We start from the raw sequence: 22,028 nt of genomic DNA on the forward strand, positions 1-22,028 counted from the left end.
ATTCTTAGTAGTAGTAGTAGTAGTATCATTAACATCATCATTAGCAGCAGCATGATTTCACTGACCGGTCACTGGCCCAGCCCAGCAGAGGGATGATGAAGACACCAATGGCGCTGGAGATGGTGCCGGGCAGGGAGACCAGCACCACGGGCACGTCCACTCTCTGTAACACGGGCAGCATGAAGATCTCCTCGAAGCTGATGTAGCTCTCCAGGGCCAGAGTGACGATACACAGCTGCACCCGGCGGCCGAGGGAGAAAGGGGGCGGGGCCATGTCTTTCCTGCTGGTGGTGGTGGTGGTGGTGGTGGTGGTGTCTCCGTCTCCGGCTGATGGTGCCATTGGATGGATCCTCCCTGCCCAGCAGTTTCCGCTACTCCCTCTTCCTGCTTGTGGTGCTGAGGTTCTGCTGCGTCACCCTGAAACCCAGGGTGGACAATGCTGGGATTTTTGCGTGTGTGTTGTTGTTGTTTTGTTTGTTTGATGGCTTTGTTGTTGTTGTTGTTGTTTTTCGCGGGGTGGGGGTGGGAGGCAGTGGGGGTCGGGGGTGGGGGGTGGGGGGGTCCATTAACCGAGGTCCCGTGTGCACGTAAAATAACCCACGGTCACAAAAGGTTTGTCCCTGGCAAAATTCTGTAGAAAATCTACCTCGAAGGGAAAACAAACAAAATTACAGGCATGAGAAATATTATATGTATGTATTATATATATAAATCAGCGGCGCTGATACAAGCATGCTCGTCTTACTCGCTAAAGTGAAAGCGCAAAATTATGCAAGAAAACGAACTTAGACACACTATTTCCGAATAATCGACACTGTGTTAAAACAAACAACAACAACAACAACAAAACAACAACATTTTAACAAATTTCAGTGGCAGTTTCTGTACTAAAAACATCGATTTCGCGCATGCCATATAAAATGATTATATACATATGTTCTGATTTAATACACACATAAAGAAACATTAATACAAAAATGATAAACCCTATTCCAGATAGATATTAGAAGTTCTTAAGAGGTAGTAATGTGTGTGTGTGTGTGTGTGTGTGTGTGTGCTGCCTGTCAAGGCTGGGTGTTAGTTGTGGGAATGAAGGAAGTGCTGAAACGTGCCGTACTTGCACGGGGGTCTCTAAACCTGCCGCGTCTGTTCGCCTGTTTGCTGATAAGATGTGAGTGAAGAGGGTACGTTTCGTCATCTAAAATTATGGAAAATCTACCCGTCATCTTTTTGTGTCGGTATACGTCGTCAGATCTGTCTTGTTTTCCGCCCACCACCCATCCAGCTATTAAACAGATCTTGTCAAGTCGGTCTGTGTCTTGTTTGGCCAGAATCCCCTCCCAGCATATAGACAAAACAATGTTTCCGATTACCAACCCACCTACCTTACTGCATACATACATTCATGCCTACACACACACACACACACACACACACACACACACACACACGTCTACCTTCCTACCTTCCTACTTACATACATACATGCCTACACACACACACACACACACACACACACACACACACACACATGTCTACCTACCTACCTACCTACCTACATACATACATACATGCCTACACACACACACACAGTTATAGTGAATAGACGTTACACTGAAGAAAACACACACACACACACACACACACACACACACACACACACACACACACACACAGAGTTATAGTGAATAGACGTTAAACTGAATAAAACACACACACACACACACACACACACACACACACACACACACACACACACCTAACTAGATATGTGCCGCGTAACGAGGTTAGTTCCAGTCACATGTCATACTGTTAGTGCAAGCTCTCATCACTCTTTTCTCGGTCTCTGGACCCTACACCGTTCACCTTACACCTTTCACCTTACACCGTTCACCCTACACCTTTCACCTTACACTGTTCACCCTACACCTTTCACCCTACACCTTTCACTTTAAACCGTTCACCCTAACCCGTTCACCCTACACCTTTCACCCTACCCCGTTCACCCTACACCTTTCACCCTACACCTTTCACCTTACATCTTTCACCCTACACCTTTCACCTTACACCGTTCACCCTACACCTTTCACCTTACATCTTTCACCCTACACCTTTCACCCTCCCCCGTTCACCCTACACCTTTCACCCTACACCTTTCACCTTACACCTTTCACCCTACCCCGTTCACCCTACACCTTTCACCCTACACCTTTCACCTTACACCTTTCACCTTACATCTTTCACCCTACACCTTTCACCTTACACTGTTCACCCTACACCTTTCACCCTACACCTTTCACCTTACACCGTTCACCCTAACCCGTTCACCCTAACCCGTTCACCCTACACCTTTCACCTTACACCGTTCACCCTAACCCGTTCACCCTAACCCGTTCACCCTACACCTTTCACCCTAACCCGTTCACCCTACACCTTTCACCCTACACCTTTCACCTTACACCTTTCACCCTACTCCGTTCACCCTACAACGTTCACCTTACATCTTTCACCTTACACCCTACCCCGTTCACCCTACACCGTTCACCCTACACCTTTCACCTTACACCGTTCACCCTAACCCGTTCACCCTACACCTTTCACCTTACATCTTTCACCTTACACCTTTCACCCTACTCCGTTCACCCTACAACGTTCACCTTACATCTTTCACCTTACACCCTACCCCGTTCACCCTACACCTTTCACCCTACACCTTTCACCTTACACCTTTCACCTTACATCTTTCACCCTACACCTTTCACCTTACACCGTTCACCCTACACCTTTCACCCTACACCTTTCACCTTACACCGTTCACCCTAACCCGTTCACCCTAACCCGTTCACCCTACACCTTTCACCCTACACCTTTCACCTTACACCGTTCACCCTAACCCGTTCACCCTACACCTTTCACCTTACACCGTTCACCCTAACCCGTTCACCCTACACCTTTCACCTTACATCTTTCACCTTACACCTTTCACCCTACTCCGTTCACCCTACAACTTTCACCTTACATCTTTCACCTTACACCCTACCCCGTTCACCCTACACCTTTCACCCTACACCTTTCACCTTACACCTTTCACCTTACATCTTTCACCCTAACCCGTTCACCCTACACCTTTCACCTTACACCGTTCACCCTACACCGTTCACCCTACACCTTTCACCTTTCACCCTACACCCTTCACCTTACACATCTTTCACCCTACACCTTTCACCTTACACCTTTCACCTTACACCTTTCACCCGACACCTTTCACCTTTCACCCTACACCGTTCACCCTACACCTTTCACCCTACACCTTTCACCTTTCACCCTGCACCGTTCACCCTACACCGTTCACCCTACACCTTTCACCCTACACCGTTCACCCTACCTCGTTCACCCTACACCTTTCACCCTACACCGTTCACCCTACACCTTTCACCCTACACACATGTAGGACAAGTGTTGACGAGCCCTCTACTCGCCCCCACCCCCACACCCCCCACTACCCCCCTCCCACGGCCGCCCTCTACCCCATCTCCCATTCTCCCATACATCACTGATACAAGCGTGCTTGTCTTACTCGCACTCGCTAAATTCAAAGCGTAAATTTATGTAAGAACACTATGGAGAAAACCAAACCAAATCAAATCAAATCAAAGCGAATTAAAACTGAAACAAAATAAAGTTGATGAATACATTCATTATTTATTTAAAAAAGAGCATTGAGCAACACTTCTAAAAAAACATAGAACACTCACAAGCTACAAACAAAAGTAGGTTTAAATGAACACATCGTACACATAACTCAAATGAAACAAAATAAAGTTGATGAATACATTCATTATTTATTTTAAAAAAAAACATTGAGCAACACTTCTAAAAAAAACATAGAACACTCACAAGCTACAAACAAAAGTAGGTTCAAATGAACACATCGTAAACATAACTCAAATCATCGCAAGTTTAGAATACATAAATGCCAAAATCCCAGCCATTTTGTATCTGTTAAAATTATATATATATATATATATATATATATATATATATATATATATATATATATATATATATATATATATATATATGTATAATCCTGCACTCAGCTCTCGCAAGTCCAGCTTTAAACCTGTGCCTACCTCTTTCCAAAGCAGCTCCTTATTTCACTCCATTTTCTGTCCATAGTTTCTCTAGCTTTCTGTGTAGGTGTATTTCTGAAGCACTGCCTTTCACCTTTGTGCTTCAGAGTTTTCGGACGTGTGTGAATGTTAGATGTGAAAACGCACTGATTGATTCCGCATTAAAAAAAAAAAAAAAAAAAAAAAAAATCAGCGCTTTGTGAATACATTTTTTTTTATGTCATCATCACCATCATCATCAATATTATTATTATTATTATTATTATTATTATTATTATCATCATCATCATTATCATCATCATCATCATGAAAAGCAGATAGACCAGCGTGCACAGTACAGGACCAGCTGGCGTCCACCGACAAAGCCTGCACACGTCAGATGTGAACAGAACAATACAGCAGTATCGCTGAGGCCATTGAGAAGGTGCAGGCAACAGAATCAGCAATGCCTAAAGAGTCTAGAGTTATGCATGCGTGTGACTGACTGTTGTGAAAGCGCTTTGATTTGTCTCTGCACAAGATTTAGCGCTATATAAATACTAATTACTATTATTATCAGTATGCACCAGTCCACACACACGAGACTGAGAAGCCCATTGACGCCATACACGACGGACTACCAAGATTAGTAGTAGAGGTAGTAGTGGTGTTGCAGTTGCTATTGTTGTTTTCGTCACCACCATCATCATCATCATTTCCCCTGTTGAGGGCGGTCCACTCTTTAGCACTGTGTTGTCTCAGTTGTACGACTCGGTGTCTACCTACCCCAGACAATCGGCAGAAGAAAAAAAACAAAACAACAAAAACATGTCACCACTTACGAAAAACTTGACCTCTTCTTGTTGGTCAGATGAACACCCCAGTCTCCACGATGAAGGTCGCTGTACTTCCAGGTCCTTCACACAGCTCCCGGTGGGAACAATGAAAGACTGAACGATACTTTATCCCGAAAGTTGATGTTTGATCCGAATTCTACCCTGTGAAAAAGCCACCACGGAAGAGTCACGGTGTGTGTTCGTGCCAGCACTTGTGGCCACCAGATCCGTCTTGCCTGGTGACCGGTCACAAGCACCGGCTGTTGTGTGGTTTTGTGTTGTGGTGTTTCATGTTGGCTTGGGTTGAATAATGAATGATATGGATACTTATACAGCGTCTATCCTCGATCGGATACCAGTTCTAAGCGCTTTACAAACACGGGGTCATTTGTACAACAGGCTGCCTACCTGGGTAGAGCCGACTGGCGGCTGCCATTGGGCGCTCATCATTCGTTTCCTGTGTCATTCAATTGGATTTCAGGCACGCATACATACGCATTCAGACAGACATGTAACATTTCACGTGTATGACCGTTTCATTTAACCCACCACGTAAACAGCAATTATCCGTTTTCAGATGTGTGCATGCTGGGTATCTTTTTGTTTCCATAACCCACTGACGAACTGAATTGTCTACATTGTACAGTATCGCGTGGTGTGGTGTCCTGTTGTATTCTATTGTATTCTGTTGTGTTGTTGTCACGATGTACCTCTTTGAATCCAGGTCGAGTGGCTGCCTGATGGTGGCCGCGTTCAATAAAATTCGTAATTGTTCTGGCCGTCACCAGGCGTGAACAGCACGTGTTGCGCAATGTATCCAGTAGGCATGGATGAGCGCATGTGGCCTTTTGTGGGCCCTCCCACCTCCCCTTTTTCCCTGCATTTTTTCCCGATTTTTATCGGTGGGGCCCCTATCCTCCTGTTTTATCTCACTTTGTTTGCAATGTGCAAATTCAACAAAAAAAGCCACGATATAATCTGTGCGTAGCGTCTGAAACTGTTAAATGTTCCCAAGCTTTTTGTGGCTATAGAGGGGAGTGAATTATATTCACTACATTGGTATGACCATGTAACTAGAACACTTGGCCTTTGCTAGAAAAAAAAAAATACTGCAGGGACTGTTGAGGGAGGAAGAGGGAGGGGGCGATAGAAGTAACGATGGGCTGACCAGACTGCAGGGACTGTTGAGGGAGAAAGTGTGTGTGTGTGTGTGTTCGTTCTTTAGTTTAGCGTCTTTTCACTATTAGTGAAAGAAAGGTAGAAAACTACTAAGAAATGCATAACTAACATAAAATTAGCTTTAACAGTAACAATTCAATAATGACGATAATAACTATAACCAGTAACATGATTATGAAGTACATTAAAGGAATGTAGAAATAGGGCTATGAACTAATGCCTTTGAAAGTTCTACTAAATGAACCTCGTTAGAAATAACTTCCCCAAAATCATCTGCAGAATAGTTACTCTCTGTGAAATACTTGGGCAAGAAGATACGTAACTGCTGACATTGAAACAAACTATGATGCAAGCCGAACTGCTTACCACAAATGCGTATAACATTTTTACTATATTTTGTCTTCAGCGCGTCAAGTTTTATACGGAAGAAAGTAGATGTTATTAATCTTGCATAGCAAGCTGAAGAATTCGGTATTTTTTCTTTAACCCTTTCGCTGCCAGGAAAATAAGATTTAAGTGAAATCTATTTGCCAGGGTTTTTTCACAAAAAACGGGTATAAATTTTCAAAAAATTCTGTGCTCTTTGTTATTGGAGAAAGACCCATAAAAGTATATATTTTCTGAAAGGGAAATGAATAAAGAATACAAAACACATGATGTTTTCCCATTTTATGCATTTTAAGTGACATGCTGTTGTTTTGAAATCAGTGTTTTGTTTTTTGTCACATTTTCAACTTGTTCATTACAAACATTAGTCTGGTAATTTGCACAAAAATATCATTTTCTGGACAAATGGATATCTGCACACACAAAATCATACTAGAACAACCACAATATAAACAAACTGACAAAAGAAATAGATGCATTGTGACTTCTGCAAGTGATAATATGGATGTGAGGCCACGCCCCCTCAGTCTCCACCCCCCTCCTCTTCACCCCTCTCACACCGTCACTTCATCAGACCGCGTTGGCTGAGTGCCAAGAAAATAGCTCATACGGTGCCCTGCTAAAAATTCGTCTGCTAGAGTTGAACAGCCTGCATCACTCACTGATAGTTGTATCTTGGCCACTCTCTTGATTGCTCCCTTTATTTTCTATCAAATCGTCCTATAAATGTTCACCACTGTCTTCTCCTTCGAATTTATGCTCCAATTCTTTCTGAGCATTAGCTAAAGAAAGTAATCTTGGTTGATTTAGTTCGCCACGAGCGCATGTCTTGAGCACGGAGTCAGTCCGACATTTTGTTGAGCGAGCGAGGAGAGGAGCCAGGCAAAGACTGCGGCCAGTAACCCAACCAAAACGTTCAAATAAAGGACTGCCTTATGACGCAGATGGTGTTTCTAGCTATGAATAGAATCCAGAAAGATTCCCCAAGCTAAAGCTACCAGCATTTTTGTCAACGAACTGAATGCAAAGCAGGGAAAAGTCAGAATATTTCGATGACGAGTTATCTCGTCATGCAGGCAGCGAAGCACACATGCTTGCCATGACGAGTTATCTCGTCATGCAGGCAGCCTAGGGGTTAATAATACGTTCGGGGAATAATGTCCCTTTCTGTTTTGAAGACTCTGTCTTCCATCGTTTATGAAATCGACCCCATGCTGTTTTTTCTAACATTGTGTATGCTTCTTTCACGGAAAGTCGGACAAGTATTTTTGTCGATTTTTTTTTAACCTTGTGCTCCTCTTTTAGCTGCTTTATCAGCAGTTTCATTGCCATAAATGCCCACATGAGAAGGCACCCAACAGAAACTGACATCAGTACCTTTAATCCTCAAACAATGTGCCAAATGATTTGCCTCAATAACTAAGTCAGGTCTTGTTTCAAGGCTAAATGATTCTAGAGCATAAAGTACTGATTTGGAATCAACAAAGAATGCTATTTTCAGGAAAACTATTTGATGGCTCACCAAGTAGCTCAATGCTTGTATAATAGAAACAAGTTCAGCCGTAAAAATGGAAAGATTCTTTCCAATAAAGTAAGATTTTTCAACTTTAAAAGCGGGAATAGTAAAAGCCGCGCCAGCATTTTTGTCATCAAGAACGGATCCATCTGTAAATATATGGAGATGATTCTTGTATTTTTCTGCTATGTGTATTCTGGCAGTACTCGTCGTGATATTTATATTTTCTTCCTTACTGTTCCAGAATAGTTGGTATCAAAATCTGCTTTCAACATTTCCCAAAAAGGAATAGGAGTATAAGATGGTTTTATTGCTAACTCGTTCATGTTAACACCAGATTCTTTTAACAGATTTGAAACGTAAGTTGCAACTGTTTCTTGTGATGAAATAGCTTTAGCTCTTTTTGGAAAATCAATGTCAGATCTTACTGTCAGTTCATCAGCAATGAAATTTTCTGTCATAGAAGTGTATCTTACAGCGAATTTTGCTATTGCTAACTCACGATGCTCATTTAAAGGAAGAATTCCGGCTGTTCTGTATGTTTCCTGGTTGGATGCATGAAAGGGCACTCCGAGGGCAATTTTGATAGCCTTACAGTATACACTTTGAATCTTTTGTAATAGATATTTAGGTGCACTGAAAAGCATTCCTTGTGCATACGTTAACTTAGATCTTACAAGAGCCATGGAAAGATGGATCAATGTTTTTGTATCCATTCCCCAAGGTAAGCGGCTTAGAATTTTCATTAGATTGTTACTTTTCCTTGCCTTTGTTAAGATGTAATCATAGTGAATGTTCCATGTCAGTTTTGAAGTAAGATAGACACCTAAAAACTTTACCACCTGATTATAATCAATGACGTCACCAAGTAATTTAAACATTGGCATGCTAGATGGGTTACCACCTGAATTAAACAACATCATACATGTTTTTTTCTGTCGACAAGGCTAGACCATTTTCAAACATATAGTTACCAAGGTTGTCAAGATCAGATTGATACAAACACCGTATGTAATTCTGTTCTGTTTGTGGGGTTGACTTTTTTAGAGTGACACCCATCCACATACAAATGTCATCAGCATACTGTACTATAACTACACGATTTGACAATACCTTTGGGAGATCCTGAATAAGAATATTAAAAAGTATAGGAGCTATAACTGAACCCTGAGGAATTCCCATGTCAAGTTTATGTGGTAAAGAATAATGTGTTCCCACCCTCGCTTGGATAGTTCTATTAGATAAAAAGCTTTTTATATACTCATAGAGATTACCAGATATTCCGACTGATTTCGGTTTGTATAGCAGACGTTTGTGCCAAACTTGATCGTAGGCTTTTTTAACATCAAAAAACGTTGCCAAGACACTTTTTCTGCGGGCAAACTGACGTTTTATTTGAGTTGTAATTTTTACTAGGTGTTCGACTGTTGATCTTCCTTTTCTAAAGCCTGCCTGATTCACTGAAATGATATTGTATTTTGCACAGTAAGTTATTATTCTCGGCGGGACTATTTTTTCCATTAATTTACTGACATGCGAGGTCAAAGCAATAGGCCTGTAGCTATTTTTATTACGTTTAGGTTTTCCTGCTTTTAGAATTGGTACCAATATCGATCTTTTCCATATATGTGGTACACTTCCAGATATCCAACATTTCTGATATATTTTGTGAAGGAAAATGATACATTTTTCTGGAATATTTTTTATCATCTCATTTGATATTGCATCGATGCCAACGGAACTTTTTTTTATTGCTAAGGGAAGCTATTGCGGTTTGTGTGTGTGTGTGTGTGTGTGTGTGTTTGATTACTTCAGTGTATGTGTCTGTCTGTGTTTTGTTTTTATGTTATTTCTTTTACCATACGTTCGGAAGGCACTTTCATTATGGACCAAAACATATGAATCATAACCATAATGATTATTTCAAGGCAAACGGACAAAACAAATGTGATGCTGGTTTGCAGCATAGCCGGCCACAGCTTGCGATATAAAATAATGATAATAATAAGAATAAGAATAATAATAATAATGGATACTCATATAGCACACAATCCAGAAATCTGCTCTAGGTGCTTTACAAAAACACTTTTGTTTACATAATACATTACATCAATGCTACATACCAAAATGTGACGAAACACACACACACACACACACACACACACACACACACACACACACACACACACACACACACACACTATGCATACATACATTTTAACATACATGTGTACCTAACAGCTACCCTCAACACATTCGCACACACAGGCACGCACAAACATACATATTTGAAAGATGCAAGGGAATCAGAATGACGGAGGTTATCAGTGAGCTTGTTCCACGTCTTTGACGATTGAAAAGAAAACGCTCTGTTTCCATTTGTCTTACTCCTGACGTGAGGTATCCTGAGAAGTCCAGTATCAGAGGAAGAACGGAGCTGGCGAGACGGAGTATAGATATAGAGGAGTTCAGAAAGATACTTGAGGCCAGATCCGTTGACTGCAGAAAAAGGTCAGAGTGGATAGCTCATAGTGAATTCGATCAGAAACAGGCAACCGGTGGAGAGACTAAAGGAGAGGAGAAACATGTCAAATTTAGAAGCTCTGCAAATGAGTCTGGCAGCGTTATTCTGAGTCTGTCTAATAGATATTTGGGAGGCCGGCCAAAAGAGAGTTGCAGTAATCCAATCTTGAGAGAACCAGAGCGCACACAAGTGTCTTGGGTGCATCGGCTGAGAGATAGTGGTGGATAGAGATGATTCTACGCAGTTCCAAATAGGCAACTTTACAGATACAGATATTCGAAATGTGCTGTTGGAAGGAAAGAGACTGGTCTAGGATTACACCAAGACAGCGAACAGAAGGAGAAAGTGAAACAGGTGTGCTATTGATCAGAACAGAGTCAGGAAAGGGAGGATGTTAACGAAGCTTCTTTGGGCAGGCTATCATAAATTCAGTCTTACCATCATTTAGTTGCAGATTATTGAGAATCATCCAGTCATTTAGGCCAACAATGCACTCCCGCATTTGAGTCACTAGTGCATCAAACTCAGCTGTGGAAGCCGACTGATAAAGTTGAGTGTCATCAGCAAAGCTCTCATGCGACATCGCATAATGACTGATGACATCCGACACAAGAGCCGCATACAGCACGAAAAGAACAGGACGTAGGACGGACCCCTGTGGGACACCACGTTTTAAAGCAGATACTCTAGAGCATCTACCATTTACACACACTCTCTGTGTACGATCTGACAGGTAAGATGTGATCCATGCTAGTGCAGTGTCACGAATACCAAAGGAAGTTTTCAGTCTGTTCAAGAGGATAGAGTGGTTGATAGTGTCAAAAGCTGCTGACAAGTCTAAGAGAGCGAGAACAGATATCTTATCTTATAATAATGATAATAGCAACAACAAAAGCAGAAGAAGAAGAAGAAGAAATTATGACGATGATGATGATGATGTTTATTGTCATTATCATTACTATTACTATCATCAAAAATCTGTTTAACATAGCGCCTTTCCATGTAAAACCGTGCTCAGTTGTGCTGCACTGTGAAAAAGAAAACAACAACTAATGTTTAAAACGTGCATTTAACCTCCCCCACCCCACCCCACCTCTCTCTCTCTCTGTCTCCCTCTCTCTCTCCGCCATCTCCACACCGCCCTCCCTCACTCCCACCTTTCTTTCTCTGTGCCTGTCTTTCATTCACAATCGCAGCCCAGACAGTAACCCCCATGTTTCCAATGAATAAAAGAAGAAGAAGAAAATTTGGACAACACAGGTACACATGTTTAATGTGACAGTTTGCTATTGATTGTCCCGCTGATGATGTTGAGATGGGAGGGGGTGTGAGGAGGGGTGAGGTTGGGGGAAGGGTATTCATTGTCCGCGTGGCTGTGTGAATGGGAATGAAGAAGGGAAGTTACCGGAGGGGGGTGGGGGGGATTGAAGAAATCCACTCTGACGAGCACACACACACACACACACACACACACACACACACGCACGCACGCACACACACACACACACACACACACACACACACACACACAGGGAAGTTTGGTCAGGAGGTAACGCGTCCGCCCAGGAAGCAAGAGACTCTGAGCGCACTGGTTCCAATCCCACACTCGTCAGTATTTCTCCTCCTTCGCTAAGACCTTGAGTTGTGGTCTGGACGCTAGTCATTCGGATGAAACTGGTAAACCGAGGTCCCGTGTGCAGCGTGCACGTAAAAGAATCCACGGCAACAAAAAGGATGTCCCTGGCAAAATTATGTTCAGATAATCCACTTTGAAAGGTAAACAATTATATTTGCAGACATGGAAAAGTACAAAAAATGGGTGGCACTCTCACTGTAGCGACACGCTTTCTACGGGGAGAGCAGACCAAATTTCACACAAAGAAATCTGATGTGATGAGTAGTACAATACAATACAATGCAATACGATACAATACAATACAATACATGACAATACACTACAATATATTCATGCACTCAAGGCCTGATCAATGTCTTTGGTTATGCTGCTGCTCAGACATCTGCCTTACAGATGTGGTGTAGCATTTATGGATTCGTCCGAACACAGTGGTGCCTCCTTGAAGAAAAATAACTGAAAGCGAAACCGATGGGTGAAGCCCTGAGAAATTCGCAAAACCAATCGCGAAATATGTTCATCCATAGGTCAAGGTCGAACGCTGAGCCGAGCGGTTTCATTGGCCAGCCGCCGTTGAAATGTTTTCCGTCCTCCGGTGATCACGGTGTGGGACATTTCGCTTGCGTGCTGTTGATTATCAATGGTGGAAGCTGGCGATAACTGAAACAAATACTGACGTTGAGGACGACAAAAAAATAATAATTCAAGCAATCCGTGTCCTCTTTATAATTAGTCACAACTCCGCGCCTTCATTGGCATGCGCTCACATTTCCGTGTCAAAATCTTACGTCGTTGGCATACGTTCCGCCAATGTAACTCAGTATCATTCGCGCAAAACTGAAACTTCACCAGAAAGTGAAGGACACAACTGGCATGTCTGCACTTCACAGTCAGACTCGCCAGCAGCCTGACATTGCTTGTTGCTGGTAACCATTGTCAGGTTTTCACCTGACATTGCTTGTTGCTGGTAACCATTGTCAGGTTTTCACCTGACATTGCTTGTTGTTGCTGGTAACCATTGTCAGGTTTTCACCTGACATTGCTTGTTGCTGGTAACCATTGTCAGGTTTTCACCTGACATTGCTTGTTGCTGGTAACCATTGTCAGGTTTTCACCTGACATTGCTTGTTGCTGGTAACCATTGTCAGGTTTTCACCTGACATTGCTTGTTGTTGTTGGTAACCATTGTCAGGTTTTCAAGTAACGTACATCTCAGTTTCCTGAGCACCTTTTCCCCACACACCACGCCTGTTTACTGTCTGGTGGGGCAAGGAAGTCTTGGGATGGTGGGGGGTGGGGGTGGAGGGACGGAGGGAGGAGGGGGGGGGGCATTCTGCTGGGACCGTTGTTACACTTTGAGATTGGAGTTTGAAGGAGGTGTCAGCGTGTGCGGACTGATCCATATAATCATGTTTCAGCACATCTGCTGTATGCTTTTTCCTTTCTGTTCTTGTTTGATAGGGCTGCTGATGCATGATCTTCGGCACAGATCCTGCGGACTGATGACGCCTAAAAAGAACACCAAGGTGTTCAGAAACGCAAATAGAGCCCTGCTAAACCTGTAGATTGTAATGTTCGAGGTTTTTTTGTGGGTTTTATTTTCTTTTCGTTTTCTTTTTTTTCTATAGCTTTTTTGTGTGTGTTCCTTTGTTCTTTCAAACTGATCTGATTATTTATTCATTCATTTGTTTGTTTCTTTCCTTCTTTTCACGTTGGAAAGTTTCCCGAGAATAACTTGACTTCATTAGTGTGCTGCTTCGTAATTAATTGAAAGACACTAAACTAACATGGCCGCCACATTCACGCAGGAATTGCGAACCCTGCTTTGCATATGACCTCGGAATCTCCCTTACAGCCGCATACCCAGTGACACTGTGTTACAAAGATACTGAATGACTTCGGCTAATGATTCTGCAAGCTCTTGCTGAGTTCATTTGACGTTCTGGCAGGCAGAACAGTGTCACGTCGACAGTTGCATACTCAAGGAACAAAAAATATACATATGTATACATACTGAATAACTAACATATAAACTATCAAAATAGAATAATATAAAATAGCAAATGGAATGGAGGAGCTGGAGACCCGATTCGAATTGAGAGATCCTGTTCAAGCATGGTGTGGTGTCCTTTGGGAAAGGCACTACACTCCGGTTTAAGCATGGTGTGGTGTCCTTTGAGAAAGGCACTACACTCCGGTTTAAGCATGGTGTGGTGTCCTTTGGGAAAGGCACTACACTCCTTAAGCATGGTGTGGTGTCCTTTGGGAAAGGCACTACACTCCTTAAGCATGGTGTGGTGTCCTTTGGGAAAGGCACTACACTCCTTAAGCATGGTGTGGTGTCCTTTGAGAAAGGCACTACACTCCGGTTTAAGCATGTTGTCGTGTCCTTTGGGAAAGGCACTACACTCCTTAAGCATGGTGTGGTGTCCTTTGAGAAAGGCACTACACTCCGGTTTAAGCATGGTGTGGTGTCCTTTGGGAAAGGCACTACACTCCTTAAGCATGGTGTGGTGTCCTCTGGGAAAGGCACTACACTCCGGTTTAAGCATGGTGTGGTGTCCCTTTGAGAAAGGCACTACACTCCTTAAGCATGGTGTGGTGTCCTTTGAGAAAGGCACTACACTCCGGTTTAAGCATGGTGTGGTGTCCTTTGAGAAAGGCACTACACTCCGGTTTAAGCATGGTGTGGTGTCCTTTGAGAAAGGCACTACACTCCTTAAGCATGGTGTGGTGTCCTTTGGGAAAGGCACTACACTCCTTAAGCATGGTGTGGTGTCCTTTGAGAAAGGCACTGCACTCCAGTTTCCCTCACTCCACCTTGAATGGATACGTGACTTTGCTGAGCAAGTTAAAACGGCGGAAGGAGAGGATTAGGCCCCGCCTGCCCATGCCACAGTGGGTATGAATTCACTGCCTCCATGGCCATGGAAGGCTATGAGACCTGTTACCTAAAGTTTAATCTTTCTTTCTTTTCTTTTTTTTTTTAAATCTGTCCACAAGACTGGTCCTAGTTCGTCGTCGTGTCACTTCATGAAAAGACAATCGCCCAGACATTTATTGGAGAAGCAGTGCTGACAAATGCCTATGTGAAGTTTACACTCACATACCAAAGAAAAGGTCGAGTATGCAGGCAGTAAATGATTGAAAACAAAACAGACCAGCAGATAGATATATGGGTGTACTGGAGTACCGAAAATCACAATTCTTATTTTATTTTCTATACTCTTGTCTGGAAGAAAATCCAATCCAGAATGCTGAATTTGTCAACTTTTAAGAAGCCTTTGACGATAAATCGGAATAGCCTGTCGTTAGTTCGGAGTAAAATGGTATTGATGAAAAAAGTTGTTTGTAACTCTCCGAGGAATAATTTAGTATTAGGTTGTACGTTCGTGAAGAAAGCTTTGCACTCAGGTGAGTTTTCAGCTAACCACATTGCGTTAAACAATAATAGTTATTGAAATCTTAGGTGTTTTCTTATCATTAACCACATGATTAAAAAAACCCACAAAAAACAGAGGAATTCATAATAAGCAAATAACAACAGACGGTTTTAATGTCCTTTTGACAACCGAGATGACGTATTCACAGACTGGCTTTGTTCATAGATCGAGTCAAAAATGCAGATAAAAAATATCACTATTGCACCATATATATATCTCTCTCACACACACACACACACACACACAAACAAAAACAACACCAAAAACAACAACACATTCTTCATATATATATATATATATATATATATATATATATATATATATATATATATATAATCACTGATGGGGGTCCACTAATCAACATCTTCAGATTGAAAACACCTGTGTCATTAAATCATTATTCCTAATGATACCATATCAACATCCTCAGATTAAAAGCATCTGAGTCACCAGTTCTTCCTGGCGATGAAGCCTTTGGGAAAGTATTTTGAAGCACTTTCTAAATGGTTAATTTCACGAGTGGACAGCACGTGCCAAGTTTCAACCTTCGCACTATTCTAATTGCAAAACATCGCAACAGCACTCCATTGAGTACACTCCATTGTGCAGATGTGTCAACACAGCTGACAGGTGTTCACCTGTCTCTCTCCATCTCCATCTCTCTGTGACCCCCCCCCCCCTTTCCTCTCTCTCTGTGCGACCTCTCTCTCTCTCTCTCCGTTCCGCTCTCTCTCACTCTCTGTTCCTCTCTCTCCTCTCTTTATTCCTCTCTCCTCTCTCCTCTCTCTCTCTCTGTGCGACCACTCCCTCTCTCTCTCTCTCTGTAACCACTCTCTCTCTCTCTCTCTCCGTTCCGCTCTCTCTCTCTATTCATCTCTCTCCTCTCTCTCCCCCTCTCCCTCTCTCTCCTCTCTCCCTATCTCCGTCCCTCTCTTTTTTTTTCTTTTTTTTTCAATGTCCACTGTTCCATTACACACCATGTACAAATCAATACACGTTTTTGACTCACTTGTGTAAACAAAGTGAGTATGTTTTAACCCGGTGTTCGGTTGTGTGTGTGTGTGTGTGTGTGTGTGTGTGTGTGTCTGTGTGTCCATGGTAAACTTTAACATTGACATTTTCTCTGCAAATACTTTGTCAGTTGACACCAAATTAGGCATAAAATAGGAAAAATTCAGTTCTTTCCAGTCATCTTCTTTAAAACAATATTGCACCTCTGGGATGGGCACACACACACACACACACACACACACACACACACACACACACACACACACACACAAATGAAGACTAATTATATGCAAACTGCATTTACTGTTATATTTATATTTTTTGTATTCTCTAAACTTGGCACTTTGATCTGATTTTCTGACCCAATAACAAGAGCAGTCATTATTATCATTTTTTTGTTTAAACAGGAACTTCTTTTGCTAAGCATGGAAGTTTTATTTATTTTGGAAACGTTTTGGTGCAGATAGTAAAAAAAGGAAATTACTCTGTAATTAACGTCCTGCTTCGCAGAGGCTGCGCAGCTCTTCGGCCTAGAAGTCAGTCTGAAAAAGACGGAAGTTCTCCACCAGCCTGCCCCACGGGAAGAATTCCACGCTCCTCACATCAACATCGGTGAGACAGAGCTGAAGTCGGTCCACCAGTTCAGCTACCTAGGCTGCACCATCTCGTCTGACGCCAAGATCGACAAGGAGATTGACAACAGACTTGCAAAGGCAAACAGCGCATTCGGCAGGCTGTACAAGAGAGTGTGGAACAACAAACACCTGAAGAAAGACACAAAGATCAGCGTGTACAGAGCTGTTGTACTGCCCACGCTGTTGTATGGCTCCGAAACCTGGGTCACCTACCGGCACCACATACGACTGCTTGATCGCTTCCACCAGCGCTGCCTTCGCACCATCCTCAGCATCCACTGGAGTGACTACATCACAAATGTCGAGGTCCTGGAGCAGGCAAAGACTATCAGCATCGAGGCAGTGCTGCTAAAGACCCAGCTACGTTGGGCAGGGCACGTGTCCAGGATGGAGGACCATCGCCTGCCCAAGATCGCGCTGTATGGCGAACTGTCCACTGGCCACCGTGACAGAGGAGCACCCAAGAAGAGATACAAAGACTCCTTGAAGAAAGCTCTCGGTGCCTGTCACATTGACCATCGCCAGTGGTCCGCAGTAGCCGCTGATCGAGAGACCTGGCGACGCACCATCCACCAAGCTGTCTCCTCCTTCGAAAACAACCGCAGGGCCAGCCTTGAGGACAAACGCAGAAGGAGGAAGAACCACGACGCTGCAGCCACGAACCCAGACCAGACTTTCCCTTGCAACCGCTGCGGCCGACTCTGCTTTTCCCGCATTGGCCTTGTCAGCCATGAACGTGCCTGCATCAGACGTGGACAACGCCCTTCCTAGATCTTCGTCAGCGAAGCCAGGCCATGAATGCTAGGGGACTTAATTTGCTTTAAACTGATCTTTCTCATCTTAAACATTACATTTTTAAATTATACTCAATACATAAAAACAGCTTTTTTTGTTTTACTCTCAGTGTACAGGGCTTTCACTATGTTCATTCGCCCAAGTGGTCTTTTTTCGGAAAATACTCAAATCAATACGACGAGTGGACTTTACAGATCTGTTGGCTGAGCCCTGAAGGTCATGGGCAAAAATCATTTGTGTACACATATTTATACACATTCAAAGCGCGTGCTCATATTCTTCGCGAACGCGAACGACGCCATTTTGTTTCAAGTTGTTGACCTGCCCGTTCAATCCTATATTCAATGGACAATACACGATAACATGTGATGGAAAGTTGGAGAAGGATATTTATTCAGAGAAAGATTTGTGAACGCCTCATCACTTACTGGATTATGCCCCAAACTGCCATAAAAATATCCACAGAATCAGTCGGAATTCACAGTTAAAAATTGTAAACCATGCGAGTTAATACCCTTGAATCGATCACGATGAAACGAAAAAAATTCCAGTCTTGACTTTTCTCAAAATGACGTCCTTTTCACTTCTTACGACGTTTAGAAGTACTTGTACTTGGCTGTACATGTTATTAGTTTAACAAAATACTAAATTTTCATATAAACTTTAAAACTGTAAAACTATAATGGACATAAAAGAGAAATTGAATTGACCGTGTCGTACTACATTCCCGGCGGGTGTAACTAAACTTGTACATCTATCTAGATCTAGTGAAAACGGCTAAATGTTGCAGTGTGATTGCGGCGATAGCCATTAAAAAGAATTTTTAATTGCCTTTAAAGATTTTTTGAATGCCCAAGATACACCAGAATAATATGATTTAAACAGCGTTCTCAGTGCGAATACTGCAATTGATTTATCGCCCTTTAAAAAAGTATGTTCAAATATTAAATTTTAGAACGTCAGTTAAGGAGCCACGATAGTGTAATGGATAAGGCAGTTTCTTCTCACCCGAACCCGCGGTGTTCGAATCTGGTTAGGACTTTTTTTTTTTTTTTTTTTTTTAACGCGAAGCTTTATAATAACAAATACAGAACATATTTTAACGATTAGATTTTTTTTAAGTGCATCACAAGTGAGTCTTGAAGGCCTTGCCTCTCTTGTTCTTTTTCCTCTACATTTTTCTAAGCTACAGAAATACCTTGTGTTGCGTTCCCCTTCCTCGGCCCATTTTACTCTTCATCTGATCTGTGCCCCTTTTGCTTTGTCCATTTCTAATATTTCTATTTTCTGCTTTAGTTGCAACAAATTCTTATTTGCTTCTACATTATCAGGATTTCTAGCGAGCTCACATTCTTTCTCTTTTAACAGTTTTTTTGTTGTATGTTCTGGATCTCGTTACGTTTATGGCAAGATAGTTCTTTTCCAAACTCACAGCAGAGGTTTCTAATATCAACTTTACGTAATTCCCATTTAACTGTATTTGAGATATTTCCATTGCTATATTCATTTATTGATGTTTCAAGTAGATCATTCCTTTTTCTGATAAATCTTTGGTTCCTTAAGTAGCTGTTGTAAATCTCCAGTATCCTGGGCCACGTATGAATTCTCTAGCATTAAGTTGTATGTCCACTGCTTTGTGGTCTGAATTGGGTGCGTGCTGGTGTTCACAAGATACACAAAAGTGCAACATGTTTTCTGACATAAAGCAAGTCCCTCTCTTTTCTCTCTTTGTGCACTACATCCATGAATATTGATATGTTTGTTTTTTCACGATTGCAAACAATCATCATTATTATGTACATGTATATGTTTATGTATGTATCTGAGTGTGTCTGATGGCCATGTCTTTCAACACCTTTATCATGAATATGACAACGTGTGTGGGTGTGTGTGTATGTGTGTGTGTGTGTGTGTGTGTGTGAATTATGAAGATTGCCTTATATCCTGATATTAATTTGCCAAACATATTTACTGCTGGACGCGTATCTCTTTGATACAGGCTTCATTAAGTGAATGTTATCCGTCAACAAATGTTTAGTGAGAAATAATAAAATTATATGAATACATTGCGTTTTGAAAGAAGTTCATATTCCGAACTGCTTCCACACAGACACACACGCGCGCACACGAGCACACACTCATACACGGGCACACACGAAAGAAAGAAGATTTTAAAATAATCATAAGGAAAAGAACTCTTTTCTTTACCTTCTTTTACTTATTCATCATTACTAATTAAGTCAGACTCGGATAATGACTTCCTTTAGTGTGTTTTTAAATCTTCGAAGAAAGTATAAAAAAAAAAAAAGTTTTTAACTTTGATTTTATCATGAAAATTGCACTTTATCCTCGGTCAGTTGATAAACGTCCATTTAAACACTGAAGCCAATTGAAAAAAAAAATCCATTTCATCCTTAAAATCAGTTAACATCTTCATCTGATTTCTAAAGTCAGCTGAAAAACTTCCTTTCTTTCTTTGAAGTCAACTGAATAAATTTCCATTTTATCTTCGAATGCAGCAGGGAAAAAATCCTCTTTAGGTGCCGAAATTGAAACACACGCACTCTCTCTATGTCTCTCTCTCTTGTGAGGGGCTCGTGAGATTTTTGTAAGGATGTAGAGGGTCATGTTTTCGTGTATAGTTTTTTGTTTGCTTGTTTGTCTGTTTTTATCACAAGCTGTATGTTTCATGAATACCTATAGACAATCGTTACCACAATGCTTTATTCACATTTAGGTTCCAGCCTAACTGGACATACAACTCAAAGGAGTTATATCAGCATGAAAAATAGAGCGAAAGATTTTTTTTTTCATTCACGATGTGGCCATTTTTCCCAGTTTGATTGTCTTATGCAAGAAAAATAATGATTAAAAAATGATAATAATAACAGTTCGTACATCGTTTTGTATTGATGGGCTTCACTGGTAAACTTATTTAAACAGAATATATTTTGAGAGTGAGAACGATAGGCGTGTTGTGCGTGTGAGTGAGAGAGAGAGAGAGAGAGAGTGTGTGTGTGTGTGTGTGTGTGTGTGCGTTCTTGTGTTTGTTCACGCGTTTGTCATCAATGCATTGCCAATCACAATCTGTAAGTCTCTGAAGCGCTCTTTTGCACGATACCAATAAAATCAACAACAACAACAACAACAACAACAACACACACACACACACACACACACACACACACACAGAGTCGTGTACATACCCCCTCAGAAGTCCGAAGCGAGGAAAAATTGAGACCACACGCGTTCGTGTATGGACGACCGCTCCTGTGTGGACGACCGTTCCTGTGTGGACGCAGACTGCGAAATGAAATGAAGTAAAACTGAGTGGAATTAACTTGGTTTTTATAGGTCTCGTAAAACTGTCCGCACTTATGTTGTGTGTTCACAGAACCACTCACTCCCCAGTCCCTCCAGCCCCACCACCACGCTCAGTCACCCCCTGACTCCCCCCCCCCCTCCTCATTCACACCCACACCAACCATATCAGAAATTTACACTTACGTCATCGAGGAGATTAATAAGTTGTTCACTGTATGCCTGCAAGCGCTTGGACGAGAATGCGCATGAATTAAAGTGGAGCGGCTGTAGGTTACATGTTGTTTGTTGTTGGGTTGTGTTTTTACATCAAACGTACGATGATATATTGTGAGGACAACAAGCACCTGAGGTGACGACAAAGCACTTGAAAGACACAAATGTATGGGTATCGTGAGGACAGTGGTGGTGGTTGTACAGTGCACACATCATGCTAAGACTGCTGGACACTGTGACCTAACCCATCAGCCTTTGGATATCTGATCCAGTGTTGACCAGTGAATCAGGGTTGTGTGTTGCTGTGTGTATTTCATCCTTCATTGACCAGTGAACCAGGGTTGTGTGTTGCTGTGTGTACTTCATCCTTCATTGACCAGTGAACCAGGGTTGTCTGTTGCTGTGTGTATTTCATCCTTC

The 22,028-nt window shown here is 42.1% G+C and overlaps 1 protein-coding gene across 1 annotated transcript in view; it reads right to left on the bottom strand.

Annotated features, from left to right (window-relative positions):
• Nucleotides 1-21,460, bottom strand: part of LOC143285554 (membrane-associated transporter protein-like) — a 30,071-nt gene extending 8,611 nt beyond the window's left edge. Inside the window, exons 1-2 of the mRNA XM_076592936.1 lie at nucleotides 21,278-21,460; nucleotides 66-417 (exon numbers count right to left, since the gene is read on the bottom strand). Of these exons, the coding sequence (XP_076449051.1) occupies nucleotides 66-340 (275 nt within the window). The 5' untranslated portion in view covers nucleotides 341-417; nucleotides 21,278-21,460. The remainder of the gene's footprint in view (nucleotides 1-65; nucleotides 418-21,277) is intronic.
• Nucleotides 21,461-22,028: the final 568 nt, after the last annotated feature.

Source organism: Babylonia areolata, chromosome 9, assembly GCF_041734735.1.
Source record: "Babylonia areolata isolate BAREFJ2019XMU chromosome 9, ASM4173473v1, whole genome shotgun sequence".
NCBI classification, from domain to species: domain Eukaryota; kingdom Metazoa; phylum Mollusca; class Gastropoda; order Neogastropoda; family Buccinidae; genus Babylonia; species Babylonia areolata.